The 19,191-nt window shown below is 39.6% G+C and overlaps 1 protein-coding gene across 3 annotated transcripts in view; it reads right to left on the bottom strand.

Annotated features, from left to right (window-relative positions):
• The window catches only part of enox1 (ecto-NOX disulfide-thiol exchanger 1), a 158,448-nt gene that overhangs the window by 12,495 nt on the left and 126,762 nt on the right, over positions 1-19,191 (bottom strand). For all 3 annotated transcript variants that reach the window (XM_065293016.2, XM_065293015.2, XM_065293017.2), the window contains 4 exons: positions 17,637-17,821; positions 12,061-12,168; positions 8,763-8,822; positions 519-618 (listed from right to left, as the gene is read on the bottom strand). In XM_065293016.2, the coding sequence (XP_065149088.1) occupies positions 519-618; positions 8,763-8,822; positions 12,061-12,168; positions 17,637-17,821 (453 nt within the window). The remainder of the gene's footprint in view (positions 1-518; positions 619-8,762; positions 8,823-12,060; positions 12,169-17,636; positions 17,822-19,191) is intronic.

Genomic DNA, 19,191 nt, shown 5'->3' with positions numbered 1-19,191 from the left:
GCGGAAGGGGGCATAGGAATTTATTAATGTGTAAAAATATCAATTCAAAACTAAAATTACATGAGGGCATTAATAAAAGTCCTAATTTATTTAGGCTATTATTGCTGTCATCTTTAATAGCCTGATGAAATGAATGCCCAGCGGTTGACAAAATGAAGGGAAAGAATGATAAATGTGCTTTGTAGCCATTAGAGGGGAGAACGCTTATGATGCTTATGTAGACACAAATTTTAATAAAAGATAATAAGATTGGTAATGAAAACTCTTAGTTGAGTGAGCAATTCAATGACTCGCACATATCACAAAAAGATATCAACCACTGTCAAAAGAATTGCAAAGAGTAGCAGAAAGAATATGAACAAATCTTTTTAAACATAGGTGGATTCAAAAGATTCGAGTCACATGGATGAATCAAAATGCTTACTATTATTAACTACACCTGCTTGCCCTCCTGTTCAACCCCCCTCAACACAGGCTTCAAGATGTTTCATAGATCAAGCAGTGTTAGAATAATTTACCCAGCAGAAGAGCTTCTTTCTCTGATCTCAAGGGACCCCAAATGGCCGCCTCATTATTCTTCTCTCGATGGTGATAGAGTGCCGCAGTCCCGTTTACTCCCTGTATACATGCATACCAAGAGAAAACACAACATTAGGAAGCAATGTAACCTCCACAATGATAAAGAGGTTTGACATCATTCATGCAAACTTATCTTTAAGTGCAGTAGGTAATGCTTTAGTAAAATTCACCACAGCTCTGTTGCGTTCAAAGAAATCAATACGTATTGACATTTAGCAGCCTCACTTCTAAGATGCAGCTCAAGATGGCAGACCAAATGTCACACAGAGGTTAAATCAAAGCATGTTTCAAAGCAAATGTCCTTAGATACCCTCGGGAACAAAACTTAAAGCATGTGTCTAATGGCATATACTGTAGAGCTTGAGCAAATTTCCAGTTTGGTGACTGAATAAAAAATCTGCACGTATAAATTAGATCCTCTGATTGTATTGCTCTTTTTGTGAATTTCTTGATATCAGGACACTTCTATGCTTTTGTCAATGCACCGGGAACCTGCTGACCAGGGCAAGAAATACACCAGGGCTTAATAATTAGGGGAAAAGTCACAAAACCAATGCGCCTATTTGCATGAACTATTTTAGCATAAAATGTGTGACATTTTTACAGGTACCAGTTTTGTATATGGGGAATTAACAACATCATATATGACATTTGCAGTCAAAACCTACTGATTTCCATATAAAAACCATCCATTCTCTGAAAATATAATCTTGATATCTTTAATATTGACTGTAAAAGATTGAAATCAATGTCAGATCAATGTGAAACTTTGTTTTTACTTTAGATTTCATTTATGAGACTTTAGCCTGGATTTCACTAACAGGGTCACATTTATTTCAAATTTATTATATATATATATATATATATATATATATATATATATATATATATATATATATATATATATATATATATATATATATATTGAATAAACTGTTTGCATTTTTTTAAACCCCTGTTAACAGAGTCCAGATTTTAGAAAAATATCTTTTAGGATGAGTGATAAAGGCTGTTTCTGTCAGGATCCTGTCTTGTCATAGTTTCTAGCTCCTTGTGACAGGGTTCTGGCAGTACCATGTTTTATGTTAAGGCACTTGGCTTTGTTTATCTGGCCATGTGCCTTGCCTGTCTTGTCTAACCCCGCCCCCTTGTCTCCTTGTTAATCACCTAATGATTGTTTGATTCATGTCACCTGTTCCCTCTTGATTTGCTCCCCCATTTAAGGCCCTTGTGTTTGCTGTCCTGTGCTCGTTCGTTTTGTACTTATCCTGTGTGTTGATTCTTATTAAATCTAGTCTAGTATTCTGTCAAGTAAGTGTAGTTCCTTGTGAAGTTTATTGTTTAGTCTAGTTTGTTTGGTGTTTTGTTTCCCTAGTGTGTTTTGTAGTGGTGGGCAGAGCGAGGCTTCGTGAAACACTGAAACAGTTGAATCAATTGTGCCGTATGTTTCGAGGCTTCGAAACATCAATCCGAAACCGCCTCCACAGTGACACCTAGCGGTCGTTTGCATGTCTTTACATGAAGCAGCCTTGACAAGATTTTAGACGAGCGCTGACAAATTGTATCCCACATGTTGTTTGATTGACACCAGTGATAGAATGGGAGAGTGGATAGTGCTCTCGACTTTCATTCGTAGATCTTAGGATCGAACCTGGGAAATGTATGTGCTACGTCATCATAATAAAATAGTTTTGTTGATGTTTTAACATCTGTTTGACAACTACATGAGCTTTTAGGCTCACAATTGTCGATAACTATAGGCTATTCGGGTCTATTTAATGAAAAAAAATAGAATAGAGATATACCAAATAAATAATAAGAGATTCATAAAATATATCAAGCCATAATATGCCACATTGTTTACATATAAAGATCTTTATTCAAATATATAAATTGTTCTGTGTTGATAAACTCAACCAGCTACTTTTTTACATATAATTTCTCCAGCCTTTGAAAACATTCTCACACAAGGGACACTTGCTGGCATGCATTTTTTGTAAGTAGCCTAAGTGTTACATACCTATGAGGAAAATTTACTTCTTTTCAGTAATTTATAGTATTTGATCTTGCCAAAAACGCATCTATGAGGTATTGTCAGTTTTGTTTCCTACCCTGTCAGTTTAAGATTCGACGCAGATTCGACAGGTTCGCCACCTTTCGAAATACTTGTGAAATGCACCGCTTGGTGTTTCGAATCACTTCATCACGTGACATGGGTGTTTCGAATCACATTTCGGAGCAGTGTTTCGAAACATTTACGCTTCGGGATCTCGACACAGTGTCGAAACGTCAGTTTCGCGGGAGCCATCCCTAGTGTTTTGCCCCCTCGTGGGTTTTGTTTTCTCATTTCTGTTATAATAAAGGTTTCTGTTATACTGTCTGCGCCTGGGTTCGTCTCCTGTTCCTGACAGAACGAACGAGCCACTAAGAACCCAGCAGACAGTATGGACCCAGCTGAGCGAGCCCGCCACGCTCCCCGCTTATTCGGTCTCCGCCAGAGGGAGGCCGATGTCTTGAGTTTTGCGGAGGATTTCAGGCGGGCAGCGAAAGACACTCTCTTCACCCAGGATGAGCTAAAGGTCATCCTCAATCGATGTCTCGACGAGCCTCTTAAGCCGAGTGAGATGAGGATGCTGAAACCCCTGGAACTGGAGGACATGATCCGCTTCGTCGGAAACCGGCCGAAGTCCAGGGTCTCGGCCAAGGCTGCACCGCCTCCACCCCTGCCTCCTATTCCGGAGGGTCTTGCGGTAGGGGTTCTGATGTTTGAGGACCCGGTGGTCGCCACTCCGGCGATGGAGAGCCCCGCGCAGTCCGCCGACATCCGAGGGAAGCGCGAGCGGAGAACATCCTGGGAGTCGGCATCCTGGGAGTCGGCATCCGAGGGGTCCTCTACTGAGCTTGCCACTCCCACCACAGCGCTCACCCCACCTGGCCCGCTCACCGCACCATGCCCGCGCAAGAAGAAGAGGAGGAAAGGGGTTGTGGCATCCCAGCCTCAGTCTCCACCAGCGCTCACACCACACCCCCAGCCCGCTGCGGCGCCCCCTGTCTCGGCTGTCCAGCCCGCTGCGGCGCCCCCTGTCTCGGCTGTCCAGCCCGCTGCGGCGCCCCCTGTCTCGGCTGTCCAGCCCGCTGCGGCGCCCCCTGTCTCGGCTGTCCAGCCCGCTGCGGCGCCCCCTGTCTCGGCTGTCCAGCCCGCTGCGGCGCCCCCTGTCTCGGCTGTCCAGCCCGCTGCGGCGCCCCCTGTCTCGGCTGTCCAGCCCGCTGCGGCGCCCCCTGTCTCGCCTCCATTGTCTATTGCTGCATCTCCTGCACCCTCATCACCCTGCCACTCAACCTGGTCCTCCCTGAACTCTCTTCCCTACCCATTCAGCCCTGGACTTCCCCTGCCTGTTTCTTCTCCGACTCCTTCTCTGCCCTGGAACCCCGCCTTGTTTCCTTCCATTCCCCCCATCATTTCAGGTCCTGCCCTACCACAACCTGCTATCCCTGTCATGCCCTGGCCCCAGATGGTGGCCCCCCCTGAGACTATCCCATCTCGTTTACCCTCCACCAAGCCTGCCCGGACTCCTCGCCCCAAGCCCTCAACACCCCCTGGACCTAAGACTGTCCCGCCCATTCCCACCCTGTCTGGACCTCCCCCCATGAACTCTGTTCCCCCTCCCCCCTCCCCTGTTTGTTGTTTTTATTATGTAACCCCAACCCATTTGTTCTGTTGTATTGTTTACCATTGTTGTTAGTTGTCATGTTTTGTTGGTTTTTGTCTCTGTCTCAATCTTGTCTTATGTCTAGGGTGTTCCCTTGAGGGACGCCAGGTGGCGTCCCTTGGGGGAGGGGTACTGTCAGGATCCTGTCTTGTCATAGTTTCTAGCTCCTTGTGACAGGGTTCTGACAGTACCATGTTTTATGTTAAGGCACTTGGCTTTGTTTATCTGGCCATGTGCCTTGCCTGTCTTGTCTAACCCCGCCCCCTTGTCTCCTTGTTAATCACCTAATGATTGTTTGATTCATGTCACCTGTTCCCTCTTGATTTGCTCCCCCATTTAAGGCCCTTGTGTTTGCTGTCCTGTGCTCGTTCGTTTTGTACTTATCCTGTGTGTTGATTCTTATTAAATCTAGTCTAGTATTCTGTCAAGTAAGTGTAGTTCCTTGTGAAGTTTATTGTTTAGTCTAGTTTGTTTGGTGTTTTGTTTCCCTAGTGTGTTTTGCCCCCTCGTGGGTTTTGTTTTCTCATTTCTGTTATAATAAAGGTTTCTGTTATACTGTCTGCGCCTGGGTTCGTCTCCTGTTCCTGACAGTTTCTCAATGTGTTCTTCTGCGATCTTGCTGCCTTGTGTTCTCTCTCTACGTCATCATTAATCGTCGAAGTTTAACTCCAATTCTCAAGAACGCAAGTACAGAGGACGCATGAAAATACCCGGATGTGTTCTTGATATTGAGGATGCATTGAGTGCAGAAATCGATTTACGCCCCAGAATTCATTGTGGCAAAAAAAAAATTATGTTGTCTTGACGACAATAACACAAATATGCTTGTACATATGTATAAAGTAAACGTTTGTTTGTAAACATTTTAAGTATTAAATACATATTGGCATAGAACATTTAATCTTAATTAGTTAGTTTAAATTTTTTTATTTTAGATTATGATATTATTTCTTGACAAGGTATCTACAAAATGTACAGTATATAATAATGCAGATAATGGTTTGTTTGTCCCTTTATGAATGTTGTGATGGGGAATATGGGGAGGTCAGGTGACCAACAGAAAGATTGCACATATCTTAATTCCCACAAGTGCGTTCTGTGTTTTCGCGACCTTCTGAGTTTGTTCTTGCAAGACCACCTGGCAAGACCGATCTCCACGAGAATGCAAGTCCATTCTTTGTGTCTTGGAATTGAGAAACAGCCAAATGATCTTAAAATATAGCCGTTTTAAAGTTAAAATTCTCACTTTTAGGATCCCTTTAATCTTTTCAAAAAACCTGGAGATTTATTTATTTTTAATAAAATGGTTTATAACTATTATTATATTTTTTTCTTCTTGGTTTTACATTACATTTATCCTTTTTGGGTGGTAGGGTTTTGGTAGGGTCTGAATTAAGACTGTAATCTGTAATCTCTTGTTTTTCATTGAAAATATCATTATGTTTTGATCTGTTAAATACCAATAACAAGATTAAAAACTTTTTTAAGGTGACACATCTATGCATGCATTATGTATGTGACAAAAATGACATACTGTAATTTGTAGAATTTCTAAGATAAAGAAAAAGCTTAAAAAAAAACTTAAGAGAAACATCACATAAGTATTTAATTGGCCAAACATTTAAACCTGAGCTATATGTATGGAGAAAACCTTTAGTAAAATCTTAATTTTTTATGATTAGGTTGACATGTGCATAGTATTGCCAGTGTTCGAATTGAAGGGGGTCTGGGGGGGTCCCGGACCTCCTATAAGCCTTAAGGGACCCCCCATAAAGCACAAAAATATAAATTAGGGGGGTCCCCTGGTTTTTATTAAAATTAAAATACTACATAAATTTAAAATCCTCATTTTGCGTGTCACAAAGCGATACTGTCCATTATTTGTCCCAATTTCGCAATAAAATAATTCAAATGACTTCTGTCCGAAATAAAGAAACTCGCAAGTGCGCCTCATGCTGTTTTCTGGAGGAATTGACAGACGAGTTAATGTCTCTATCTGCGTGTGGAGTATTTTTTACCTCAGTTGCGGTAAGAATCTTTAGTAATCTTTAGGTTTAAGGGTTTTTTAAAAAATCTTCTCAAACAATTATTTCATAACAGTGGCAAAGCTATCCACTCAGACTGACGGCTGGTCAACCCAGTCACACAAAATATTTTATTAGGAAAGCAGAAGAAATCACGCTTAAATGATAATAAATTATAGTCTCTTTAATACTTAGCCTATCGCTCAACTACGCATCTTTCAGAAATAAATAATAATTATTTGTAGAAAGTATCTTTTGCATGTGTTTTTTTAAACCTTGGAAAAATGCAACATGCATGGCCGAAGTGGGACTCATTTTCAGCCCTGGAGTTTCATGTCTTAGACCGGCCCACTTTAGTTCACCACTGACTATATTAAAATAATATAATTACATCCTCAGTGCACTATTCTTTGCAGCCTTGCAATTCATATATTTTCCAAAAATATCGTTTCCAATTCAATGCAAATAGTCTAAAAAAAGTTATGATTTTGCCATAATCATGCAGCCCTACCATAAGGTATTTTAATATTATTCAATTAAACTTATTCAAAAACTGCTGAAAAGGATCAAATGTTTTCCCCTATATTTTTCCCCTAGCGTTTGCATGAAATAGATGAAGAATAACTATTAATAGATTAATCATTGTTACATATATAACTTACCGGTAGATATAAAAAATACGACATTTACCTTCTATCAAGTTATCAACTGCTGAAAAGGAACAAATGTTTTCCCCTATATTTTTTCCCCTAGCGTTTGCATGAAATAGATGAAGAATAACTATTAATAGATTAATCATTGTTACATATATAACTTACCGGTAGATTTTTACCTTTTTTTTACATTTACCTTTTATCAAGGTATGAAGTTGCGCTCAAGTTTATTTTAAATCTAAACGTGCAGCAAGTGCTCAAATAGACGCGTCTAAAACAAAACTCGTGTTCACAGGCAACCGCTTTGAAAAGCAGAAGGCGGCGGCGCGTCATGCGTTGTCCATGCGTTTTAAATGAATATGGACCCTAATTATGATTATGAACGCAAGAATTACTTCGTGGTCGGAAGTTGGGGCACAATCAACTTGGTCATAAAGCGGTGGGGACGTATACCACCCGCAAATTACGCGAATGGGTCTGCTGTGAGTGCTGGGGACAGCAACCTTCAACCTGGTGGCATGATATCTATCTTTAAAATTATGCATCTTTAAAAAGATTAATTATATTTAATTTATACAGTGAAGAAGACAGTGTTATTATTCATTTGATTCTATTTATGTACCTAAATACTACTGTTAGATCTTGCTTTATTTGTAACTTTGTTCTTTTCTTTTTTTATATGCTCATAATTTCCAGTTTTGCTGATCCGAAAATTATTCAATCTATGACTCAAAAAACGCAATGCAATCATCCATTTAACCACTACTATATAGTAAAATTATGTAATTTAAGAATGAGTCCACCCTATTTCACCCCTATTCTGTTTAAAAGTTCTGCCCTTGCCAGTGTTTCACACTAATTTGAGGGGTAAACTTTTTTTAGAGTTTGAGTTAAGGGTAATTTGGGGTTTCTTTGATTAAAACCAGGATCAGATGATTGTTGATCAAGGACGATCACATCTTACGTTGTGAAATCACAGCGACCCTATAATGAGGGGGTGGAGCTTGGCCGGGGGGTGGGGCTTAGCTAGGGGACCCCCCATAAGCTTTGACATAATTCGAACACTGGTATTGCCTATTGCATTTTATTCACAATATTTTTTCCTTTTTTAATATAAAGTAGATTTATCAAGTCAGTTCTAATTTTCAGATGCAGTTAAAGGGACAGTCACCCAGAAATGAAAATCCTGTAATTATTTTTTGACCCTCATGTGGTTTAACACCTGTATGAGTTTCTAAACCAAAAGCAGAAATTTTGATAAATGATTGACTTTCCATTGACTCCAATAGTAGAAAAAAACAAACTATGTAAGTCAATGGGTACCGTCAACTGTGTGCTAGCCATAATTTATCAAAATAACTTCTTTAAAACAACACAATTCTGAAATAATTTTTGTTTTTGGGTGAACCCTTTAATGTTGCGCTATAACTGCCCATTTAAAACAGGCGGTAAAGAGTACTGTTTATTCATTAAATGATGTAGAAGAACATTGTCCGATTTAACAGCTATGTTCTCAGATATTGCAGCTAAAAGCGTTTAAATCAAAATTGAAAAATGCAAATACTCTCTCTTTTCTGCCACTGCCGCTGACCCCAGGCAGAAAATAATGTGAGTTCATGCTCTCACATGCACAGATCACAAGGCTTAAATTAACCCCTGCCAGAGGACTCATGGTGTGAAATGAAGGAAAATGCAGGATGATGTAAGGTGAGCTTTTGAAGTGTGCAGCTATTTTAGACAAATCCTCCTGGTGACTTGATGTATACCGGATGTAACGCTTAATCGGCGTGACTTACCTTTTCATGGCCTTCAGAGCTGTGGTTTGTCAAATCTACGGATTCCACGGCGGTCAAAAGCTGCAAAGAAAGAAGAAAAAATACTCACTGCCAAGCCAAATCCTATTGTGCAACACCTGCTGCGAGGCAACAATGCAGATGTTCTTACCTCTAGAAAAAAACACTGGCTGTCCTTACAATAAGTTTAAATGGCACTTGGTGTGCCAAGTAAATACTACATGTTTTATGGGTTTTGGACAGGTTTGATGCAATTGCATGAGAGTTTGCATACATCCAGGATCAGTAGGTCATTATTATGAAATATGAAAATGTATTTTGGTAACATGCCCTGTGTGTTTGTACAAATGCACAATTTCTCCATCTGCTAGCTGTTTGGTTCAGAGAATAATACGGCGTGGACTCCGCAGGACCTTCAACACTATTGATGTTCCTATTATCGCAGTCAAATAACATTTATGCAAACCAATGTCTGCTGTTGGAAAAATGGAGTAAACAAGGCCGGTCATTACTCCCTGTGCCCGGCCAAACCACTATACTGGCACAGATGATAAGGTATCATGTGGTGCTGTTCAGCAACAGAGGAGAACCAATACTGTAATCTGCTGTAAATGAAAAACGCTCTGTGGGGTAGCTACTGTAGGATAAACATCACATTTATTTGGACTTGAATGAAAACCAGGCTACAGTATAATGAGGCAACTGGTTTTGGGGGCCGCTGTATCTGCACATACAGGTATACTGTAATTATATTCATTTAGTGTGGAAATACAAAACACCCCGATCTCCAGCATGGCCTTATAGTTTCTTCCTGCAGCTACAATATAGAAAAATCATCTTAAGAGGGAAAAACTGTGCTGTCTCTTCACAGGCTACACGTTGAGTTGTGTTTCTCTGCGCATGCTCAGGAGAGTGAGGACAGTAAATGACCTCAGGCTGCAGAGCTTCATGCTGTCACACATGAGAAGGCAGACGCTGCCAAAGGATAGTAGCCTGTGTGTGAAGTAAACATTACTCTTAATAGCTTACATAAGGCATTCTGACCCTAGTAACCCCAAAAGTAGCACCAACCTTATATGTAGCAGCATTATACTGTACTGTAGCACACCAGCTGTTAAGTACAGGGTTTCCACACCTAGTTAACTTCAAATTCAAGGATCTTTCAAGGACTTTCCAGGTGCAATACCCTCAAATTCAAGGACTAAATGTGGGGACACATTTCAAGTGAGAGCAAGGTTACATCGTGTTACCTTTTAAGATACATTGTTACAGTTCCCTTTTAAGGGGGACTCGCGCTGCGTCACTGCGGTGACACTTTGGGGACGCCTCCAGGGGTAAGTGCGTCTGAATGTGTATATCAAATTCAACCAATGGTGAGGCCTAACGACAAAGACAGGGTGACGCCGGAGCCAGGAAGTATATCGCTATCTGAAATATTGCCAAAGACGTAATTAAAGGGACGCAGGAAGTATGGCAAAGGAGACGCAGCGTCTCGTTCCCTTCTCAGGGAATAACAGTTACATACGTAACCCGAGACGTTTTCATTTGTCAAAATGAATCAACATTGGTATGAATCAACATTCGCATACAGAAGATATAAGCATTTAAAGCGAACAGTTTAGCACGTGTGCTTAAAAAGTCTAGAACACTAAACAGGGCATAATATGGATTTTTTTTCCAGAAAACGTCTTGCATAAAATAGCATAACCTAGAGATGTCCACTCTTCTTTTTTTTATATGAAACATTGTGAAGTCAGATTAAGGTCATTTGTGTGGATCATTTCGGTCAAACTGTTTCAAAAGACTAACATTCATTTATTTGAAGAGTCACTGCACTGCATTTTATTTAGTTGTTTAGTGAACTACATCAAATATTATAGAAAAAAAATTTCATCATGTTTTCGAGTAATTTGTATAATGATTTATAGTGTTTTGTTCTATAAAAAGGTTTATTAAAGTGCACCTATTTTAATGCTAAAAAACAACTTTATTTTGTTTATTTGGTATACAATGTGTTTGTCTGGTTTATGCTTAAAAAACACATTATTTTCACATGTACATTTTTATAGCTCTAGATTTCCTAGAATTGCACAGATTTGAAAAGCGCTGTGTTCCTGATTGGCCAGCTAATCTGTACGTTGTGATTGGCCTGAATACCTCTGATGTCAGCAGGAAATGTGACGCTCCTTACCATGTTTGAAAGATTCGGTTGCTAACAGGAGTTAATTTACAGGCTGTGAGTCCGGAGCGGGAGGAATTATGATAATGTCGTTCTTGTCTACATCACCAATTCCAGGAAGTAAACTGTTGCCTACAATCTATGTGTTTGTTGTAGTCCAAGAAAAGAGATTTACATAGGAGATGATAACTCGCGTCATCATTTACTTTGGGGTTTGTACCTTTTGCATATCGTTAACATGTACTAATACACACTTACACACCAAAGGAAATGTAAAAACATGAAGCATAAAATACTAATAGAGTTTGGTCTTTTCCTTTTTGTTTTTATTTTATTACATGACGAACAATATAACATATTATACTGAGTTTTACCTGTTATAAAAAACATAAATTTATAATGTGTATTAGTGAAACTAAAGGGGTTTGATTAAACATGAAACGCCTGTGATTGTTGTCATCAGTGAGGCGACCAATCATGAAGAGCTGTGTCATCACCAGAACTCAGTGCAGCCGCTCTTGCAGTACTTTGATACCATACAGTCGTCAAATTCCCTTAGGGCCAGCTCAAGTCAGACAAAATTTCTAATTGGCATGCACTTCCTTAAGTCAGCCGCCGATCGGTCTGTGCAGCAACGCATGAAGTCAAACGCACCTAATGCCACGCTCAGTATGGACATGCTCTGGTGACAGATTTCCTCCCTTCCAGTTACAAATACCAATAATACATTTATACAGACTGATGATTATCTGAAATTACCTCAAAAAAGGTGTTTTTGCGCAATTTTGAGATTATGAAAAAAGTTTTGGTACAATTGGTGTCAGGTTTAATTATTGTCAGAAATATTATTGTGATTTTAGCCAGAGATTTAAGAGAGATGTGGTGTTTTCCCCAATTCAAATAGATAAGAATTTAGTCCTGTATGACTTAATTGCCTGCCAATTTGATATAAATAATAATTATATAATATTAGCATAGTTATATTGTAGTAGTTAATAGACATTTAGTTTGTAATGTACTGTATGTGTCTAACTTGCTTGTCAATTTTACTTTTATTTGTATTTATTTTCAGTTTCCTCAAATAGCACAGTATGCAGAAAAATAATGAAACATTTTTCCAACCTTTTCCCTAAGGCTGAGGACTTCTCCCTCCAGGTAGCGCTGCTCATCTCTGGCCTGCTCCAGCGCCAGCTCCTTCCCTTTCAGCTCTTCCTGGAGCCGAAGCAGTTGCTGTGGAGACAAACAGCATCATCAGCCTCGACAAGCAGATGGCGTGTGGTGCCTCCATAAACACATTATTAAACAGCACAGAGCAAGAACACTTGCTGAAAGGTAATAAAGACATGGAGGAGACAGAGACATCTGGATTATATGAGACCTTTTTTTACTGTTGTTTATTTGTTCAAAGTTCATATTGGTTCATTGTTGTTGCAGGTATTGAAAAGAGAGTAAAGATTACATTAGTTTACATTATAGCACAAACATACAACCTGTTTACCATGGTCCCACCGGAACTGTACCCTTGCAAAAAGTACACCTTTGCATCTGGGAGTTAATATTAGTATATATTAGTGCCTAAAAGGTACACATTGGTCCCAAATGTATACAAAGCTGTACCTAAATGGGACATATTAGGACCTTTATAAAGGGTAATGCCCCAGCTTGGGGCCATTTTTTTCTGACAGTATGTAACACCATTGCAACATAAAAACCTTTATAAATATTTATTTTGTATTAAGATGAAACATTTATTGTACTTTATTAAGTTTATATGCACAGACATGTATGTCTAAGTGAACAAGATAAGTTCTCAAAATTTAAAAAGTTTCAAACCAACTTGTAATATTTTAATTAGGTGTACTAAATAATGAGACTGCTGCACTCTATATAAAGCTGCATATCACTTTCAACAAAAAGGACAATCATTCTTACATTAGTATTGATCCTGTACATAAAAGCCTTTGCAGCAACTGCAGAATGTAAAATGAGGAGAGAGAGAGAGAGAGAGAGAGAGAGAGAGAGAGAGAGACTTTGCCAAGGGCTGCACTATTACATCATTCGTCAAGAAGAACATTGTGTCCAATCATCATTTGCTGATTTAACAGTTTATTAATGGAAGTGCGAGTGAATGTGTTAAAGTTGCAGATGGAGTGATGACGTGGGAGCTTGACACTAACACGCAAGTGATCTTTCCCATATGTTTAAGTGTATTGCTGGACCCTTTCTAAAGGTGAGTCAGGGTACTTGTCGTTTATCTCAGCCCTATTACACAGCTGTCTTCAGTCAACGGTTACAAAATGTTTCATCTCAAATTTTGAGTTGACTGTAGGTTGGACAGTGGTTTATCCTGGCTTATAACATATAGCGGTTCACTTAGAGCACATTTATACTTGGTAATTAAGTGATAGTTTCACCAAAAATGAAAATTCTGTCATCATTTATTCACTTTCATGTTCAAAATGTCTTTGTTCTAATAAACACAATGGAAGATATTTTGAGGAATGTTTGTAACCAAACCGATCAATGCTGAGTGACTGCATGATTTTCAAACTAGTCGTGTCACACATGTTTTCACACTGTGTGACTATCTGGGCTAGCGTTCAGTCGCTGCTGTTTCAGACTGCATGATGGATTGGCGACAGGGGTTTTCATACTGCATGACTTTACTGTAAGAAGAATCGCCGATAACTTTGTCCCGGTCCGCAAACTACGTCTCCAAATTCACGCTAGAAGTGACGCGAAGGAAACAACGCGAAGTCACGCGTGCAAGACCGGAGTTCTCACGGGAGACTGGGATTATTATTAAAAATGGGAGCTCGCAAGAAGCTTACCATACAAATTGCATGTCTGCTCATTTGCAGCAAAAAGAAGAAGAAATAAAGATTATGAAGGAGGAAATGTTTTGAGAGACTCCTCCCCGAACTTCCAGCTGCACTGTATGTTGCTCTCTCATTGGATGTAGGTCATCGCCGATGTTATTGTCAGTCAAAATACATTTCACACGGCATGAATTTGAATCGATCCTCTCAGAACGCGTCTTTTATAATTCACACTGTGTAATTGTCACTCACGTGCACGAGCATCGATTTGCCTGTGATTTCGGGCATTTGTCGGCGATTTCTTAAAACCTGTCGGCGAGTCAAAATCAGGGCTAAAATCGTGCAGTCTGAAATCGGCATTAGTGAATGGGGCTCATAAACGGTTTGGTTACAAACATTCCTCAAAATTTCTTCCTTTGTGTTCATCAGAACAACATCCGAGTAAGTAAATGATGACAAAATTGTTATTTTTGGGTGAACTATCCCTTTAAGATGCGTTTTGGTCGATCGGATCGCAAGTGGCCAAGAGAGATACATTCACTGGTGTTTTAATCCGTCTCTTTTATCCACTTTCGACCGCTTCTGTCCTGATTACTTTGAATGGATGGTCTATGGAGGAGTCACAAAAGTAATCTGGTTGAATACACTTTCAAATACCTCTGAATGTAGTTGAAAGTGGAAAAGCTCAAAGCGTTTTACACCACATTTACACCTGTATTTAGCTGTATCCGATAGACCAAAACCAGGTGTAAAAAGACTCTTACAGCTATACTTTGTTACCATGGTGTTCTTTCAAGCTTATCTCTTATATGCCCCACCGCTTTCTTACCTTTCTACGGCCTAGGGCTGTATTGTATGTATTAAACTTCTCATGAACTTTGCCTTATACAGTAAGTATAAAAAAGTTCTTAATACAAACTAGAACCTGCTCAAGAGTAGGACACATTTAAAAATAAGTTAAAGCAGCTTACAGCAAAGTCCAAGACCTAATAAGTGGTAGCTGAAGTGGCACTTTAAGATTGTTAAAGTGCCCATATTATGAAAAACTCACTTTTTCTGGGTATTGGGGTGTTATTTTGTGTCTCTGGTGCTTCCACACGCATACAAACTTGGAAAACAATCCATCCATGCTGTTTTGAGTGAGATACAGGTTTCTGAATGTCCTCTGCCTTTAGTCTCAGATTGCACGGTTTCAAAATCAGCTCCGTTCTGTAGTAACTAGCCTTTTCGTCACATTCCGTTTGAATTTTCCCGCCCACCACCTCACTCGCAGGTCTCCACCCACCAGGTAGCTAGAGAGCACAGAGCAGTCACTTTGCTGATATCCTCTACACTGTTATCATGGGTCACGGAAATAACAGCGCTATTTGGATATTATGGATTATAATCCCGCCTACTTTTAAAAACAAAGTTTTAACGTGTGTTTATTTGTTTACAGGAACCTAAAGTATAATCTCATATACAGTGTGTTACAACGCAAATAGTCCTCAGATTGTAGGCGATATTATACAATTACAAGACGTTCATGCGAAGTCTGATTTAAACAACAGACTATGTATCTATATTTCACGGATTATACGCATTTGTGGACAAAAATGGTCATTGGATGTATTTTATTGGACTTTCATGGATTATTCACACATCTGAAACAGACTGGATTCGATTCGCGATCGTTATATCAACATAAAGGTAAGAAGTTACGTCTATATTTTGCATGTTGTCATCTGGACTTCTGTCACAAAGTACAACATTTATGATGCTAGAGCATCTGTATCTCAAAACAGAGACCATATACGGATGCTAAACCCGTAAATTATACCTTTTAAACGATTGTATAGTAATGTTAATATTATTCATGTTTGTAGACAGTCGGCTTTATATTGTTAGCAGAAAAACACTGACATCGTCCCGGCCCGCCCATGAATTGGTGCACGTCGAGTGGGTGAACTTGTGTGTGTGTGTTGTTTTAGCAGTCATTTGCCATTGAGAACTACGAGGTTGCTAACCGCTATGCTAGTTAGTTTGCATCGTGGTTTCTCCTGCAAAGCCAGTGACCAGCTACTGTACTTTTCGAAAGTTAAAAGAAATATTTAACTGCTTTGTTTTACAATTCTACATGAACTTACTAAGTAATAGTGTTTTGCCAAACTAACCAGGACTGGGCCTTACTGACCCGGCTTTTCCGACAAGGCTAACGTACCCCCAAGTCTCTTATCACTTTCCCAAGATACGGTCCGGACCTCCTGCTAGCTTCTAGCAATTAGCATGCTGTCCACAAGCAGTATACATCCCCCGCTGGGTCTTAATTTCTGTAATTTGCGAAAATAACGTGTTTTATAGCGGGAATATGTTAGCATTGTCCAGGGAAAACGAGTGTATTGTTGAGACTGCTACATCACAATTTACTCTGGAATCATTATGTGTCATGAGTTTCTTCTCCTGGAATGTACTTATTAGTGATACTTTTGTGCTTGATTTGTCTGTTGGCAATACATAAACCGTTAATAATAATATAATATTAGGGTGACCATACCTGCCATTCTTCCCAGACGGGTCCTGGCCAGGATTTCGGGTTCTTCTTCCGAAAGTCGTATTTGTCGACCGCATACGTCATAGAGGATTATTATTATTATTACAGAAAAGCAACCCTTACATTTTAAGGTAAGAATGAAACTACGATTGCATGTCTTATGTTTTAACTGAATGGCGTATGCAGTCAACAAATACGACTTCCGGAAGACGCACCGAAATCCTGGCCAGGATGCGTCCAGGAAGAATGGCACGTATGGTCACCCTAATAATATATATAAAATAATAATACAGTCTGCACTGCTCGCAATAACATTGTGCATGCGCACATGACGTTAGTAGTGGGGCGTGATCAAAGGAGCAGCAGCACATAAATATGTAATGAACACCTCAAAACGGGACAATCTGAAAAGCACTGAAAGAGAGGCTACTAGAGATGGGTAACAATCTTTTCCTACAAGCTATTTCGAGCAAACAACTTTTGAAACATGTTTTATGGAACTCATACACCTATATAACTTGTGGAAAAGCATAAGATGGGCACTTTAACAAAGGATTATAATTTGCTAATAATTGTAAACCATACAAAATGCCAAACCAGCTTTATTGACATGCAATTTTGATTATCTTTTAAAGAAGTCCATACCCAAAGGGAAACACATACTTTACCTCTAAGAAAACACCAAACGACTCAGAATAAAAAACACAGATTTAACATTACGATGGGCTCCATTGTTGAGATAGCGCCTTACTTATTGTTTTCTTCAAAACAATTGCATCCTAATGACAAAAGCATGCCAGGGCTCAGATCACTCCAAGTACAGTGTGAGTGCGTGCTTCCGGGGGAGTGGGGGTGTGCAATCACGCTTGGGCATGGTTTGGTTGGGTTAGCCCTAATATGAGTGCGCCCTTAGCTTCACTGGGCAACCAGTCTTGAGCTACAGGATGATATGGCTGTATAGCTTGAATGCACTGTAATGTAGGTTGCTTTTATGCCAAATCCATCAATGAAGTTGAAATTTTGATCCAGTGTGTCACAATAACTGATTAAAGGCGGAGTCCACGATGTTTGAAAAACGGTTTGGAAAAGGAGACGGGCCGACTACCAAAACACACTTATAGCCAATCAAATCAAATCAAATGCCGGGTTGCGTATGTGTGGGGCGGGTCTATCAACAGAAGGTCCAGATTCTATTGGGGTAGGGGCGTGTTTGTTTAGGTGATTTCAAATATCAACATTGGCTTTCAAACATCATGGACTCCGCCTTTAAGTCTGACTTTGATGATTATAATTGTGTATCAGAGATAATACGCTTATAAACACACATTTATTTCAATTTTGTGTTTTACCTGCTGCATGTTCTGCATGGTCTGCTGCAGGAAATGCAGCTGTTGTTCTTGGGTGTGGTCCTCCTCTGTCCGGTAGCTCTTTCCCTGCTCCTTCTTCAGCAGCTCCACCTCATTCCTGTATGCATCCAGCTGCCAGCGCAGACTGTCATTTTCCTCCCTCAGAGCACAAGACTGCACAGACAGCACTACATTCATGCAGGAGGAACAGAGACAGGACAGTGAAGACAAACTGCTTCCAAAAGTATTTCAAAGTCTGTGTAAAGTCATTTGAGAAAATTGCAAGTTTTTGAATATTTTAATCCAAAAAGCTTACATCCCAGACAGCAGACCACTCTGGGCTGGATCTGCATCGGAGCTACTGTCTACTGACTTGATCCAGTGTTGATCCAGCCTGAAGTCATTTGCTGTCTGGGATATTGTGCCTTTAAGTGGTCTTTAATGACCTATTGTTTATAATACACATAAGCTTTTCCTTAATCTAACAAGCAACATGGATGACATACTGTAGGAAATATGCTGTCTGGGTAAATTAGCATATCGTTCTAGCAGGCATTACTGTAAGCAAGTGTTTGGATTCATAACTGAAATTGATGGTGAAGTTTTCTTCGCAACTTGGTTACTGTTCTGCGTCTCTGCTGTTTCAACACAGAACCTCAACTATTAGATATTCTTGCCTGCCATTGAAAATACTTGTTTTATTGAGCCAAAGCTTGTGTGCTGTGACAGGTCATGAAATATGGCTGAGCCTAGGCTCCCTTGACATTTTCTGCTGATGCTCTCCGCAATATCATTCATAATCACATTTGCTGTGGGATACACACCGGAGTAAGAGTATAATCATTCATGTTGAAATGCTGTCTAACTCAAGGTTATCTGAAGAATGGAATATCTCAGTTTAAAGTAAACCTAACAAAAAACTCAAATAGGCAAGCTGAGGTCATACTCGATACCAAATGATTATTTAACTAAATGATTCCTTAAATAAAAGTAATAATTGGTAATCATCACCGCATTGATAAATTAAATCCACATTACCAATCATGGATAGACTTTTACTGGTTGATTTGTAGTCTGGCTAATGAAACCAAATTTACTGTAGATATAAAGTAAATGAAAGAACACATGTTAACATAGTCAGACTGGCCTTTTAAAATCACTTAAAGTGATAGTTTGGCCAAAAATTTAAATTACCCCATGATTTACTCAAGCCATCCGTGACAAATATTTCCATCATCTTTCAGACAAACGCATTTTTAGATATTTTAGAAAATGTCCTAGCTCTTCCAATCTTTATAACAGTTAGAATAGGGACCACTTCATTCAAGTTCTGAATGTGCATCAATCCTTCGCGAAAGTAATGCAAATGGCTCCAGGGGGATAACCAAAGACCAAAGAGAAGATTATGAGTGACATTCATGAGCGACTACGAATGAGAATGAAGCAGGGGAGTTCACATCATCCGTCTCTCATCAGTAACTGGAGTGGACGTTACTCATTTGTTTATGACAACCAGATATAGAAACGCCTCTTTTGAAAGAGACGAGCGACACACAGT

The sequence above is a fragment of the Paramisgurnus dabryanus genome, chromosome 15, assembly GCF_030506205.2.
Source record: "Paramisgurnus dabryanus chromosome 15, PD_genome_1.1, whole genome shotgun sequence".
Taxonomy (NCBI): Eukaryota; Metazoa; Chordata; class Actinopteri; order Cypriniformes; family Cobitidae; genus Paramisgurnus; species Paramisgurnus dabryanus.
The sequence above is the reverse complement of the archived record's forward strand: the minus strand, read 5'-3'. Positions and strand labels throughout refer to the sequence as shown.